We start from the raw sequence: 13,861 nt of genomic DNA, 5'->3' as shown, positions 1-13,861 counted from the left end.
TCAATGTGGCAGATGGTCCAAATCAACAAGTGGCCTACCTGATTAGTGGACTTTCAATTTCTACTTCACATGATCTTCATAGTATGCTCCACCCTCTTCACGGATCGGATAATCCACTGAAGCGGCACATAAAAGAATAATGTCATATTAATACAATTTAATGACCAAAGAGATTTCTGTTTAACCAACCCATATTCACCTTCCGCTGACAGAGGCATGCCGCATTCCTATATCACTGAAATCAGTGGATATTTTGGAATGTTGCAAGTGCAAGATCTCAGTTTACTCCAGATTGCAGTGATGGTTCAGAGAACTTCCAATTTTGTAACACATCAGCCAGCTTTCTCTTCGTCATCTCAAAGATCACTGCAGAAATATTCAGTTGCTAATCCAAATATCAAATGCCACGAGGGACAGTCAATATGAGAAAATAATAATACTCTTTGATTGAAACATATGATCATCTTTATGGAACCAAATTTCACCATGTAAATAGAGATGCATGCTGCTGGGATTCCAATGCCCCATTTGTTATTACAACACTCATACTCTCCTCCATAGCAAATTCAGCAAACTACTGAAGAAAGGCCCTCAACACCCGTGAAAAGGACTAAAAAAATACCCTCCAAATTGTTTACATGGCAACTATTTCTCTGGCATTTTTTTTATTTTTTATTTTTTCCAATTTTACAATCTTGATGAACAACTTTGCCAACTAAAATAACTAAGTATCTCTCATACACTTCCAAACCTCTATTAGTATATCATATGGTCCAAGAGCCTTTCCTGTTTTCATCTTTCTCAAAGCTTCTTTCATTTTAAATATTGTTATCCTATGAAAGTATCTATAATATTCAATGTTATTTGAGTTTATGGTTCCTTCTATCCCTAAGTTCTCATAGCACTTGTCATCGAACAAGATCTGAAAATAGTTTCTCCACCTTATGTTAATCACATTGTCCTTTATTATTACCCTTTGGTTATTGCTCTTAATTCATATAACATGATCCAACACCCTACCCATCCTCTCTCTTAATTTTGCAAGTTGCATCTTTCCCACCTCCTATCCCGAATCTATTGCATAGATCATTGTAAACCTCACTGCTAAACAATATATATATATATATATATATATATATATATATATATATATATTTGGTGTTTCTATGTTGTTCAAAATTTTCATGAGGTTTCCTCATATGAATTGACTTTTTCTTCTATATACTTTTAAAACATTTTTTGCCACTTTCTTAATGCAGTCAGCCATCTTATTCCATATAACATTACTTCTTCCTCGGCATTCCACTATCCTTCTATCAATCTATTTCTGAATGGCACTGTTTTCTCTCATTTTAAATTTCACATAAATTTTGGGCACCTATGAATTTCATTTCTTCCATTTCTTAATGTAAAACATTCATAATCATCAACCTATGTTGCACAGTCAAACTCCCTTCGTTTAACCTTGTAACCCTTACATATTGATAGTTATGTTTTCTGAAGTCGAAAGAAATCTATTTAGCATGTATATAATCCATGTTATTAAATGTTCATCTCTCCCCACATATGTAGTTCATTAATTTCACCTTCTAGTCTTAGTTGAAGATGGAGATATTCGAATGGTTTTGGGGTTTCCTTGCAGGACTTAGTTCCTTGTGTCTTAGTGACATTTGGTGAGAAACAGATTGTGATATGGAGAGGGAAGAACTGTATTATTAGAGCGATGGACAATTCTTCTGTGGCCGTATAGTTAGATTGTGCTGCAGAAAAAGAAAACTATAGTAATATCAGCTGACAAAGCTAGGATGATGAATTGCTGCGTGTGTGCCAGAGGAATGCTAACACCATTTGGGGGAAGGAAAATTTATGGAACAAAAACACACGAAAATCTTGTAATTTGAAACGCATGCCTCGGCTTCATTGGTGGAAAGAGAAGCAAACAGTTTGCAGGAGATGGTGGCTTCTGAGTGATTGGACAGGGAGTTGCATCCATGCATGTTTATCCTCTTTTTAAATATCTACACAACAAAGTGGTTCCATTCCCATGTTATAGAATTTTGTACATGCATACAAGAATAGGATGAGAATGTCACTACGAGTTTAAAACTTCAGCTGAAACAAGAGGTTTAGTACAACTAACGACAGTATTGATTGCCCACGTGATTTGTATTAATTGAGGAGAAACATTGATGACTTGATGACTTGAGTGGGGATTTGATAGAAATTTATATCTGCTGGCCCCCACTTTGTATGGGTCATATACCAGAAAATAGATTGGATCATCCTATATTCCCATCAATGGATATCCTCATGGAATTTGGATTTTATATATATATATATATATATATTATTGATTTCTCATTTTGCCTGTCCATCGGATGGGCTGCAAATAGGGAAATTAAGATCCTCTGTGGCATGTATTTTTTATGCATGCCAATATGGCAAACCTGTGCACACTTGAATGTATTGTTGCCCTGCTGGAGTACCAAATAAGTCCATCTTTTCACAGTGCCTCAGTTGCCATTGACAATTAATGGTAGGGAAGGAGATGCCCTTCTTCCCTACTTTGAAAAACCTCTCACTATTCGGATTCTTTTTAATCTAATCACGGAAATGATCGTAGACAATGTTGTATGTTAACTTAAGATGCAACATTTTTATTTTTTTATTTTTTTTTTCTGCTCATAACATCTGGCTGTGCAAAAGGTGGACCCCAACATGAAGATCGCCTGGGATGAAAACCAGGGTTGGTCAATTCATCAGATGGGCTATAATATTGGATCAATGTGGCAGATGGTCCAAATCAACATGTAGCCTACTTGATGAGTGGACTTTCAATTTTTTACTTCACATGATCCTCATAGTATGCTCCACCCTCTTCATGGCTTGGATATTCCACTGGAGTGGCACATAAAGAATAATGTCATATTAATACAATTTAATCACCCAAGAGATTTTCTGTCTAACCAACCCATATTCACCTTCAGCTGACAGAGGCAACCCCGGATTCCTAGATCACTGAAATCAGTGAATATTTTGGAATGTTGCAAGTGCAAGATCTCAGTTTGCTCCAGATTGCAGTGCCGGGTCAGAGTACTTAGAATATTGTAAAACACATCAGCCTGCTTTCTCTCAGTCATCTCAAAGATCACTGCAGGAATATTCAGTTGCTAATCCAAATATCAAATGCCATGTGAGAGTCAATATGAGAAAATAATACTCATTGACTGAAACATAAGATCATCTTTATGGAACCAAATTTCACCATGTAAATGGAGATGCATGCTGCTGGGATTCCAATGCCCCACTTGTTATTACAACACTCATACTCTCCTTCATAGCACACTTAGCAAACTACTGAACAAAAGGCCCTCAACGCCTGCCAAAAGGACTAAAAAAAACACCCTCCAAATTGTTTACATAGCCAAGCAAAGTACCAAGGTTCTTTTTTACTCCCTTAGCATCAGGCGTGTTACTACAAACCCCACCCATCCCTGTCGCATCAGCCATGACTAGACTGCCTTCTTGCTTGAGGTGGTCTGCTTGAGTCTGCAGACCACCTCCTGTGTTAAGGTAACTGCCACATGGCATCCCTTAAACAATACACATAATCAAGAAATGATTGCAGATTATACAATGGCCTGCAGATTCATATATACACAGATTTTCTCAACTTGTTGGGCACAGATGGGCTTTTATAGATGGCACAGGATGCAAGTGAAGAAAAATAACATGGGTAAATAATTCCCCTTGCCTTCTTCTGTGGTGGCGATGTTACCTTGGGCCGGATAACTCGAAGGCTCGAAGATCATTGGTGGAGTCGATGATCCACTCAGAATGGTTCCGGTTGGGGAGCAGCTCGACTTCCTGGCGAACCACCTCCACCTTCTGCCATTCCTCCCATCTCTCTGCCAATCCATCACCTTCAAGCATCCTCACCACGTCCGACATTTTGGGGCGGTCAACTGGGGAGCCCTGAGTGCAGAGCAATGCGACCTGGATCAGCTGCTCCACCTCGGCTTCCACATAGATGCCTTGAAGATCAGGGTCGACTAACTTCTCCAACTGCTTCTCTTTCAGAAGACTTTTCACCTGCAAACAACACTCAGTTGGGCAAGCAGCAATCAATTTATGAAACTTTTTTTTTTTTCTCCAGTTCTTTTGTTGATATGCACTGCTACAAGTGCCAACCTAGCATCCGTGTGGGGACATCCACAATGTGCATCAGGTGAGCCCACCATGCATGTGGCCTGGCAAAAAGAGTATGGCAGGTCCACATGTAGGTTGAATGTGAAAATGGCCAATTTTTCTAAGTGAATCCACTGTTTTAGAAGTGATCCCACTTCGCCAGTCTTCACGAAATTCAGGGTATCCACTGAAATCAGCTACACAACTTGAATAATGATTTTTTTAAGGACCCGAAACAACTTACCCTTGGAAATAATTCAAAGCATAGAAAGGCTAGCCTTAATTGCAGTAGATGAAAGATAAAGTTCACAACAAAAGCATGGCCAATATATATGGGGTGAGCTCCAGTGGTACCAGTACCACCATAGCCTTGCAGTGGTACTGGTAGCTGTACCAACTAGATGAGAGGTCTAGTAATGTGTTCGGGGGATCCAACCCATTTGTCGGATGTGTCACATAAAAAATAAGAAAAACCCAGAAAAAGCAGCCTGATCCAAAACTAAGGTGGGCCAATAGCACATGGAACACGTTAGGAGGGCATGCCCATTGTTGATTATAGTGAGGGCCTACTGTGCTGTGTATATAGAATATAGGCTGTTCAGACCCTTCATCCGGGTCAGATGAAGGGTAAGGCCAAAATGATCCTGTTTTACTGCTCAGGTGTGCCCCTGTGAAATTCAAGGGTTGGAGTTCCCTCCCTAGTTGTTTCATTTTCCGTAGCCCAATTCAGATCTGGACTGGGCTGAGTATTGGGATTTAGGTTTTTTTTTTTAAATTTTTTTTTTTTTTAATTGTTATTAATGAGGTGATGCATTTGATGGATGTGTTGGATGGTGTGAATACATCACGTAGGCCCCACATGTGGCTGTTACCACCATAAGGTTATGGTAGTACCAGTACCACCAGAGCAGGCCCCATGTAAAAGTGGGAAGAAAGGCTAATGAGATCCTTCTATCGGTTCTTGTGCTCGGGTAAGGATCATTTTGACATTCCGACAACAGCATCCCTTTGGCATTATGGTGTTCCTATGAAGCCAGCGGCTTTTGGTTGGCTACTAGGCAGAAACAAAGTGCTAACAATAGATGACCTTTGTAAGTGAAACATGTATCTCCCAACTGTTTGCTTGATGTGCTTCAAAGATGCGGAATTTGCAGATCATCTATTCATCCATTGTGTATTTGCTAGGGAGGTTTGGTATCTTCTTCTACAATTTTTTGGAGTTCTTTGGGTGTTCCTGAAGATGATTGATGAGTTTCTCACAAGTTTGCATGGAGGGGGGGATAAGTTAAAGGCAATGACGTTTAAGTTTATTAGCGACTTTATGGGCTTTATGATTGGAAAGGAACCAACGCTGCTTCAACAACAAAATGAGTGGGCTGGTGCAAGTTTTCAGTAGGGTAATTCTTAATATCAAGGATTGGGTGGAAGCTTAGATTTTTAAATCTTCTCTTCCTTTGCATTTGGGGGAGTTCTGCTGGGAGGGGTTGTACTTTTTTGTATTTTTGTATAGTTGTCTCCTTTGGCTTCGGCCTTTTTAATATATTCATCATCGTTCAAAAAAAAGAAAGAGTTTAGTGTGGTACCCAGTCAAGAAGCATAACATCGTCATCATTTGCAAGCCGAGCAAGATCAAATGCTCTCTGTCCAGTGATCAGTTCCAGAAGCATGATCCCGTAGCCAAAAACATCAGTCTTCTCTGAAGACTTCCCTGTGGAGAGGTACTCAGGGGCGATATGCCCAATTGTGCCACGGACAGCAGTTGTCACGTGGGTATCCTTGTAGTCCATAAGTTTAGCCAAGCCAAAGTCACCAACAACCGCCTCATACTCCTCATCCAATAAGATATTTGCAGCTTTCACATCTCGGTGAATGATCTTTGGATCACAGTGATCATGCAGGTACGAAAGCCCTCTTGCAGATCCCAACGCAATCCGCTTACGGTTTGGCCAATCAAGTGGTGGTTCTGATTCCGGACGCTCTACAATAAAACATGAATGTAAACAGTTTCAATTAGAGCATCTACAGACACAAGCACAATGATCACAGCTGTCCTGTTTCAAAGTCACAGTTCCAACCAGCTGTTTAGATTAATTCTCCAGTAACAAGAAGGATTAGGCATCGCAAAAGGCAATAAGAAAGTATATCATATTAAGGGTGTCAGAAAACATAGTAAATACCTCTTAAACATGATGCAACACTTCCCTTGGCCATATATGGATAGACAAGCAAGCGTTCCGTGGGTGTCATGCAAAAACCTCGTAGCCTGAGGAGGTTCCGATGAACAGCCATGCTGATCATCTCTACCTCTGTCTGAAATTGTAGCTCCCCACCCGGTGTACGCTCTTCCTTGAGCCGCTTCACGGCAACAAGCGACCCATCTGCCAGCCGTCCCTTGTACACCTTCCCAAATCCACCTCTGCCCAAAATGTTCTTGTTGCTGAAACTATCAGTTGCAACTTGTAGTTCTCGTAGAGAAAATCTTTTGAGCTGGCCCAGATGAACTTCTGGATCCTCTTCAGCTGCAAACAGAAAATATGATTGAGGTTACTGATGCAGGACAATTAACCACTTGCTCTAAAAGCTCGAACTATTAGAGCATGACAAATTAATCCTTTTATCTCATAGCCCAGGCCCCACATCTCATGGGCTAGGACCTCGGCCGAACCCCCCTCGTGGGCCCCAAATCCATGGGTACTGCCTCACACGGGCCGCCTACCCCGAGTGTCCCCGCATCCCACAGGCTACCCCACTCGAGCCTGGTTTGAAATGTGCATTAATCACCCCCGGTGAGGAGTCTCGAACACGAGACCTCCCCTGTGGGCCCCGCCCACCCCGAGTGTGCCCCTGCATCCCACGGAGACCCCACTCGAGCTTGGTGTGAAAATGCCCCTACATTAGTTACCACAAAGAAATATCTGGTCTATCCATTCTTGGTTGACCTACTAACCGGGCACATCGAAGAAATGCTCTTGCGGCTTCCGACGTCGCCACCATGCGAATGCAATTGCAGGCGCAGCAAACAGTAGAGCAGCACCTGCCGCCACTCCCCCAGCAATTGCTCCAGTGGAGGCACTATTTCCTCCTGAATTGATATTCAACAACATGAGGTTAGGAGATGATAAATCTTCTTTTGCATTGATCTTGTATCATAAACACAAATAAAGCATCTCCCAGTACAATTCAATCAGATCACAACTAGGTAAACAGTGTTTAAAGCAAAAATTTATGGGGTTCCTGGAGCAACTAGACTGCAGGAAGATCATTTACCAGTCCTATTTAAATCCCAAAACTGGAATTGATAGTTTTATCCATTTCCACCCGGAAACTTCTAGAAATGTAACAAACAAAATTACAAGACCAGTGCATGGAATAATTCACCACATGCATCTCCCCAAACAAAATGGAAAGCAAGTGCTTGATGCTTGTGCATTAGGGGGCATCGGGGTTAAAGCATGGTACGAAGTCTTGGTTGGTTGTGAAGCTGGGAATATCCCATACGAAAACACTTTCATTTTAGCAAATGAACTATCCTAGCATACAGAGGTTACAACTGGGTCAATAGAAAAAAATAGGGCAGAGGTGGCACAGAATGTGTAAAAGAATGACTAAAGGTGAATTAGGTATTAAATAAACCTGGAAAAACCAATCCGAGCTCAGCCAGGTAAGAGAGGGCCAAGATAGGCTGAGCAAGAAAGATATTTCCATAACATGAACTAGGGCTGCAACTTGGGTTTGGCTCCAAAGCCGATTGACCCAACCCAAGTTTGGGTCGCATTATCAAAATCCCCTGGTCATGTTAGGGTTGGAAAATTCCAACCTGATTTGAAATCAGGTTGCAGGTTGAGCGAATTCAGTTGGGTTGGGAATAATCACATGTATTTGGGTCGGTTTGGGTGGGTTCTAGTAGGGTTGGGTTGGTTTAGGATTAAGTATGGATGATTCAAGTTGGAATTCAGGTCGGGTCAGGTTATCGTTTGGGTCGTCTTGAGGTTGGTCGTGCTTGGGTTGACCCTCAGCCTAGCCCGACCTGCCCGAGTTGCACCCCTAACAACCAGGAGAGGTTGAAAATAAAGGTCATCACCTTGAGATGAAATTGGCGGTGGTGGAACAAATGGAGGAGGTGGAGAAAAAGGAGGAGCTCCTGGGCAAGCTTTTCCAGCAACCGCGCCACATAACTTGTTATTATTAAAACTGTGAAACAATAGATTTTCAATCAATACCATTCTTAATCATAGTTACGCAGCTCCTATAACTCCTACAATAAAACATCAAGAGACCTGATGGGGGTGAACAGTGAGAAGGAGCCATTTGATGGAACTTCTCCCGTCAACTGATTGTTGGATAGATCCCTGCACACCACATTACAAATGGTTAATGGTAAGATCCTATCAAGCTAGGGCATCTTCAAACTAATAACCACATATTTTATGTATGAAACAACAGCGATGTACTTACAGAACTTGCAGTGCAGTAATCGCCGTTAAAGACATAGGAATTAGACCCGACAGGCTATTGTTATTAAGCCGGCTATCCTTCCACAGACATGTCACGGAGCAAGAAAATATTAAGTTCAGCAATCATTAGTATGATAAGATATGATGTGCATATAAAACCCTCTCTTTTAGAAATACAGTATATATATATATATAAACCCTCTGAACTCATCATATTTGTAAATCACCCCATTCCTTTTTTTTAAAAAAGTTCAGCAATCTTAGTATGATAAGATATAATTTGTATAACCCCTCCCTTTTAGCACCCGTGATGTTAAATTCCATCAGAGGATGACACCATAATGTGCGATGGATGCTACTTTCAAGTTGTTAGCTTTTGTAACTGAGCACTTTTCCCTCAATTTGATGACATGCTTTACCCTATACATGGCACATTGATGTTGTGCCAAGCTTTAGGTGACCCATCGAAGGCAATGTGGCATGTGTGGATGCGATCTGACTGCTCATCTGGTGGCCCCGCTTTGTAGTTTTATGTTTCATTTCCAAATATAGGCAGGTGAGCAGGTCAGAGAAAAACAACCATACACACGGCACATGTGTCCCACCTTTTGACTACGCCGGTCTGATTTCTCGACCACAACACATACGCAGTAGGGCCCACCTGATAAACCAAATTGTGGCCCACAAAGTGTGGGATGGACATTAGTTCAGCTGAGTAGGATTGTTCAACCAGTGTCATGTTTATCCATTAGCCCGTCTACAAGAGGGTTCAACAGCTGAATAATTCAGATCATAGTTTAAGAGCCACAATAGAATTTGCTCATAACTGTATTCCCACTTTGAAGATTATGCAGCCCCACAAATCAGGCCGTTCTACTCATAAATTTTTCCTCATGTGAACAAAAGGAAATAAAGTGTTAAAAGAGATTCATCTATGATCCACATTCAAGTTACATGTATGGCCCACCAGGTATGAAGCAATACCATGATTTTTTATCCATAACACACACAAACACAGAACACACACACACACACACACACACAAACAGAGAGAGAGAGAGAGAGAGAGAGAGAGAGAGAGAGAGAGATATCTGGCCCATGTGATGAATAGCTACCAGAAAAGTGCACTCACAAGTCACAACTGCCTTTCTTGCATGGGTATCAATATTGTTGGAAGTGTTAGAAAATAGGGTTGGGAGATGATGCAATGCTCTCGGAGCAACTCAAATTATAGTCTTCTTAGGTGCATCAAGACACTAGGACAGTCTGGATGATTTGATGAGCTGTCCAGTAAGTCTAGAACATACCTCAGGGATATCATGTAAAAAATCACATCGAGGCCTAACCAAGAGAAATCTATTTGCTGCGACCCATCATGGATTAGTTATTAGTCTAATAGTCAAATAAGTCAAAGAATCCTAACCATCCAATCCATGGGTTGGAAAATGGACACTATAAAAATAAGGCCAACTTATGGATGATTGGATTGCTTTCTCTGAGTTTCAGGTTGTGGCCCATGAAATGTATGCTGAATATATTGGACAGTCTGTATCGAAAGAACAGGCTGTCCAAGTGTCCTGATGGAACTAGACCACAACTTATAGTACTCCTAATCGCAATTGATCATTTCTCATAAATGTTAGAGTGTAAAATGCAAAATTGTGCACTGCCATCTCTCAATTTAAAATGAGTTCTTGTCCGCCTCTACGGATTCAATTCATTCTTAGGGATGTTATTTGATACTCTTCCAGATGCTCCATAAGCCTGTTCCCAGAAATTGTATAGGGCATAACGTTAATTCAAATTAAATTGACTAAATTGTAGAACCATAGTCTGTCAGTCCCAAAATCAGATTTGCTTGAATAATCCTCACACTAGATTCATGGACACTTGTACCTTGAAACAGGACCATTGGATATTTTTCATTTGTAATCATCCAATCAATGTCCACCAATCTGGTACTCGGATAATCAAATAAATTTAATTTTTGGTTCATGATAATTGATACATCTAAACTAGGACCCATAAGTTCGACAGTTTAATTTGAATTACTTGGATACTGTGTATGGTGAGAGTATCAAAGTTCTCATCCTCAAAACGGTTGTGATTCACATAGTCCACATATTCCACCTCCTCAGATGAGGGGCTCTCACTGAATCATGAACCATCTTTCTTTTTGGGGACACATTGCTCAAGAAAATTGCAGAGATGTTATTTGATTGTTGAGCTTTGCTATGCCAACACACATGCACAAGGTAGCTCACGTACATGCCACCACATGTGCCAGCGTGGCAAATAAACATGAGGTCCAATCTATCCATCAGGGGGGATCCATCTATGTGGATACATTGTCTCAAGAACCAGGCTAGACCAGTAATCAGGTTTGCAACAGTTCAAGAACAGAATATGGAAGGAAGAAATTAGCTGGTGCGGTCCGCTTGATGAGTGAACTGGCATGATTATTAGCTCAAAACATCTTCAAGGTCGAACAAACTTGGTGGATGGCTTGGATATTGCACCTATCTACCAAGGTGGCACTTGTGATGGTGTGCAGATGGTGTCCCTTGTATATGCATGTGTGGGCTTAGCAAACCTGTCGGTTGTCTAGATTAAGGGATTAGAAAGACATATCACTTTTAGCCTAACCACAGTTAATGATTTGTGATGGAATGGGCTCTTTTTATAACATTGAAAAAATGTGAGGAGTTGTTGACGATTATGAGTGAGGGGTTTCTTTATTGTATAGCATTGGAGAACAATGTTAATAAAATCATACGATTTACAATCCAAATTTTACGATTTGGATCATATCGTACACATGTACGATTCAAATCATACATGAAAATCGCAACTGGGTATGAATCGTACGATTCATGCTTGAATTGTCGACAACACTTGAAAAAAAAAAAAAATCTTTAGAAAACAGTACTTACGATGGAAAAAATCATTTTTTTTTCTTTTTTTGTGAAATTCTTTAGTTCTTTTGTTTTTAAAACCTATTTAGGGCACACATACATTAGAATATCACTCGTTTTGCTTCTTTTGAGGGAGTTCGTAGACTTTTGAAGATTGTGGGGCATAGAAAGCCTAGAAAAAAAAAAGGTTGACATATCTTTTTTGTCGCTAAATGGAATCGAATGCCGCTTGTTGGATTTGATTTCTACATTAAAATAGGTAAGAATACATATAAATAGTCCTTTAATCTTTTCTATTAATTTTTTTTTTAAGAGGTGACAAATTTTATTGAGAAACTCACCACAACAAGAAAAGAATACAAAGCCCAGAAAAAAGAGCAACAGCAAAGCCCCACAAGAAACAAGAAGGAAACAACACCGCTAGCCTAATTGAGCTGGCATTGCCAATTCCATAACAAGACCACTGACTTTACAAATGACCTCATTGACTCCCATGTCCACATTCCTAAAGCATCTAGCATTTTCAAGCTTCCTAGATCATCCAAAGGCCTGCCATGAGAGTTAGTCTCCAAAGGATTTTCCTGGACTAGTCTGGGCTCCCACCATGCCAAGCCCAAAGCAGCTCCCCAACTGATCCCGGGTCTAGATCACTAGAATCCCTAGTGTCTACTGAAAGATCCCTACACATCATCATGCGTGCATGGGATATTGTGTCCCCTGCTTTGGTTTTTGGGTGGCTGCCTAGGTGCCTTACTCTTGAGCAATGTTTTAAGTATTGATGATATCGGCCGATATATCCCATGATATATCTTTTATCCCACTTGTGCAATACGAAATGCACAAGTAGTGGGATATGTCTCACATGTTTGATCTGGTGAGCATTTTTTATCATTTTTTTCTGTAAATCATGTTAAATTAGTGTCCAATTGTTACAAATCCATGATTTTTCGTGTTTTGCATGAAAAATTATGGATTGGGAGCTTCAATTTCGAGATTTGGAGGAAATGGGCCGAGTTGCGGAAAATTGAAAAAATAAAAATAAAAATTTCCCAATTTCCCGCAAATCAGTTGCAATCTGTGTCCAAACATAAAAATCAAACATGTATGTAACTTGATCTAGTGATTCTTCTTTTGTTTTTGAATGTATTGCTTGTGTTTCCACACGTCTTCTTACATTTATAAATTATATGAATAGACTTTGAATATACTTCCATCAATTCAGTTAGATAGCGTATAGATTAGGACCCCATACAAAGAAAACCTATTATGTGCACTTGTTTTTTGTAATGTTTTGAATTATAAGTGTGTATTGATGTCTTTTTTAACAATCATTGAAGTTTCATTGAAAAATTTGACCAATTTCCCAATGTTTTCCCATGTTTGCAACAACAACAATACAATAAACGATACAACCGATATATCTCAAGTGATAACCAATAATTATCCATATCCAAAGGGTGCAATACGTGATGCGATACTGATATTTCAAACACTGCCCTTGAGAAGTATTGGTGATGCTACAACCTATAGGTTTCGGTAGCCGGGGATATGGAAACAATATGGTTATCATCGATTCCCAAAAATGTGGGGAAACATGGGGGAAATGGTGGATTTTTTCAGTGAAACTTCAAGAGATGCAAAAATACACATATTTGTATATTTAAGAATCAAATGATACCGAAAAAGACGCATATTTGCATATTTAGGAATCAAATAATAAGTTACCCTTTAATGGAACCTAAAGCATGCATTGTTGACTTAGGGAAACATTGGGGAAACATGGGGAAAATGGTGGATCCAACCATCCATCCATGGATGCACATACATACATACAAACACAAATGCATGATCCATCCACCCATCCATGCATGCATGCACACACACACATCCATCCATTCATCCAACCAACCATCTAACCATCCATCCATCCATGCATGCATAATATGCACACATACAAACATGCATTTCATCATACAACCATGCATCTATAAAAAAATTTGAAATGATTTTTTTTTTTTTTAATAAACAAATTTTTGGCGATATCGAATATTAGAGATACATTGGCGATATTATCGAATATATCACCAATGCACCAGGGATGCAAGGGACACATGGAATTTACACGGTTGAAAATATTGGCAATGCAATGGCGATACAAGAGACACTTGGAATTTACACAGTCAAAAATATTGCCAATACTTGGTGATATATTGCTGATACCTGGAATTTCTGATACTACCAGTATTATTGGCATCGCTACCAGTGTTATTGGCATCAGCGAGCTGGAGATACGGATAATATCAG

The 13,861-nt window shown here is 40.0% G+C and overlaps 1 protein-coding gene across 1 annotated transcript in view; it reads right to left on the bottom strand.

The window, feature by feature from the left end:
* Positions 1 to 3,206: 3,206 nt before the first annotated feature.
* Positions 3,207 to 13,861, bottom strand: part of LOC131243261 (LRR receptor kinase BAK1-like) — a 36,437-nt gene continuing 25,782 nt past the window's right edge. The window contains exons 5-11 of the mRNA XM_058242469.1: positions 8,644 to 8,715; positions 8,466 to 8,537; positions 8,270 to 8,379; positions 7,136 to 7,270; positions 6,366 to 6,707; positions 5,772 to 6,166; positions 3,207 to 4,092 (exon numbers count right to left, since the gene is read on the bottom strand). Coding sequence (XP_058098452.1) covers positions 3,775 to 4,092; positions 5,772 to 6,166; positions 6,366 to 6,707; positions 7,136 to 7,270; positions 8,270 to 8,379; positions 8,466 to 8,537; positions 8,644 to 8,715 — 1,444 coding nt within the window. The 3' untranslated portion in view covers positions 3,207 to 3,774. The remainder of the gene's footprint in view (positions 4,093 to 5,771; positions 6,167 to 6,365; positions 6,708 to 7,135; positions 7,271 to 8,269; positions 8,380 to 8,465; positions 8,538 to 8,643; positions 8,716 to 13,861) is intronic.

This window comes from Magnolia sinica, chromosome 4 (genome assembly GCF_029962835.1).
Source record: "Magnolia sinica isolate HGM2019 chromosome 4, MsV1, whole genome shotgun sequence".
NCBI lineage: Eukaryota > Viridiplantae > Streptophyta > Magnoliopsida > Magnoliales > Magnoliaceae > Magnolia > Magnolia sinica.
Note: the sequence above shows the minus strand (reverse complement) of the source record. Positions and strands in the feature narration are given on the sequence as shown.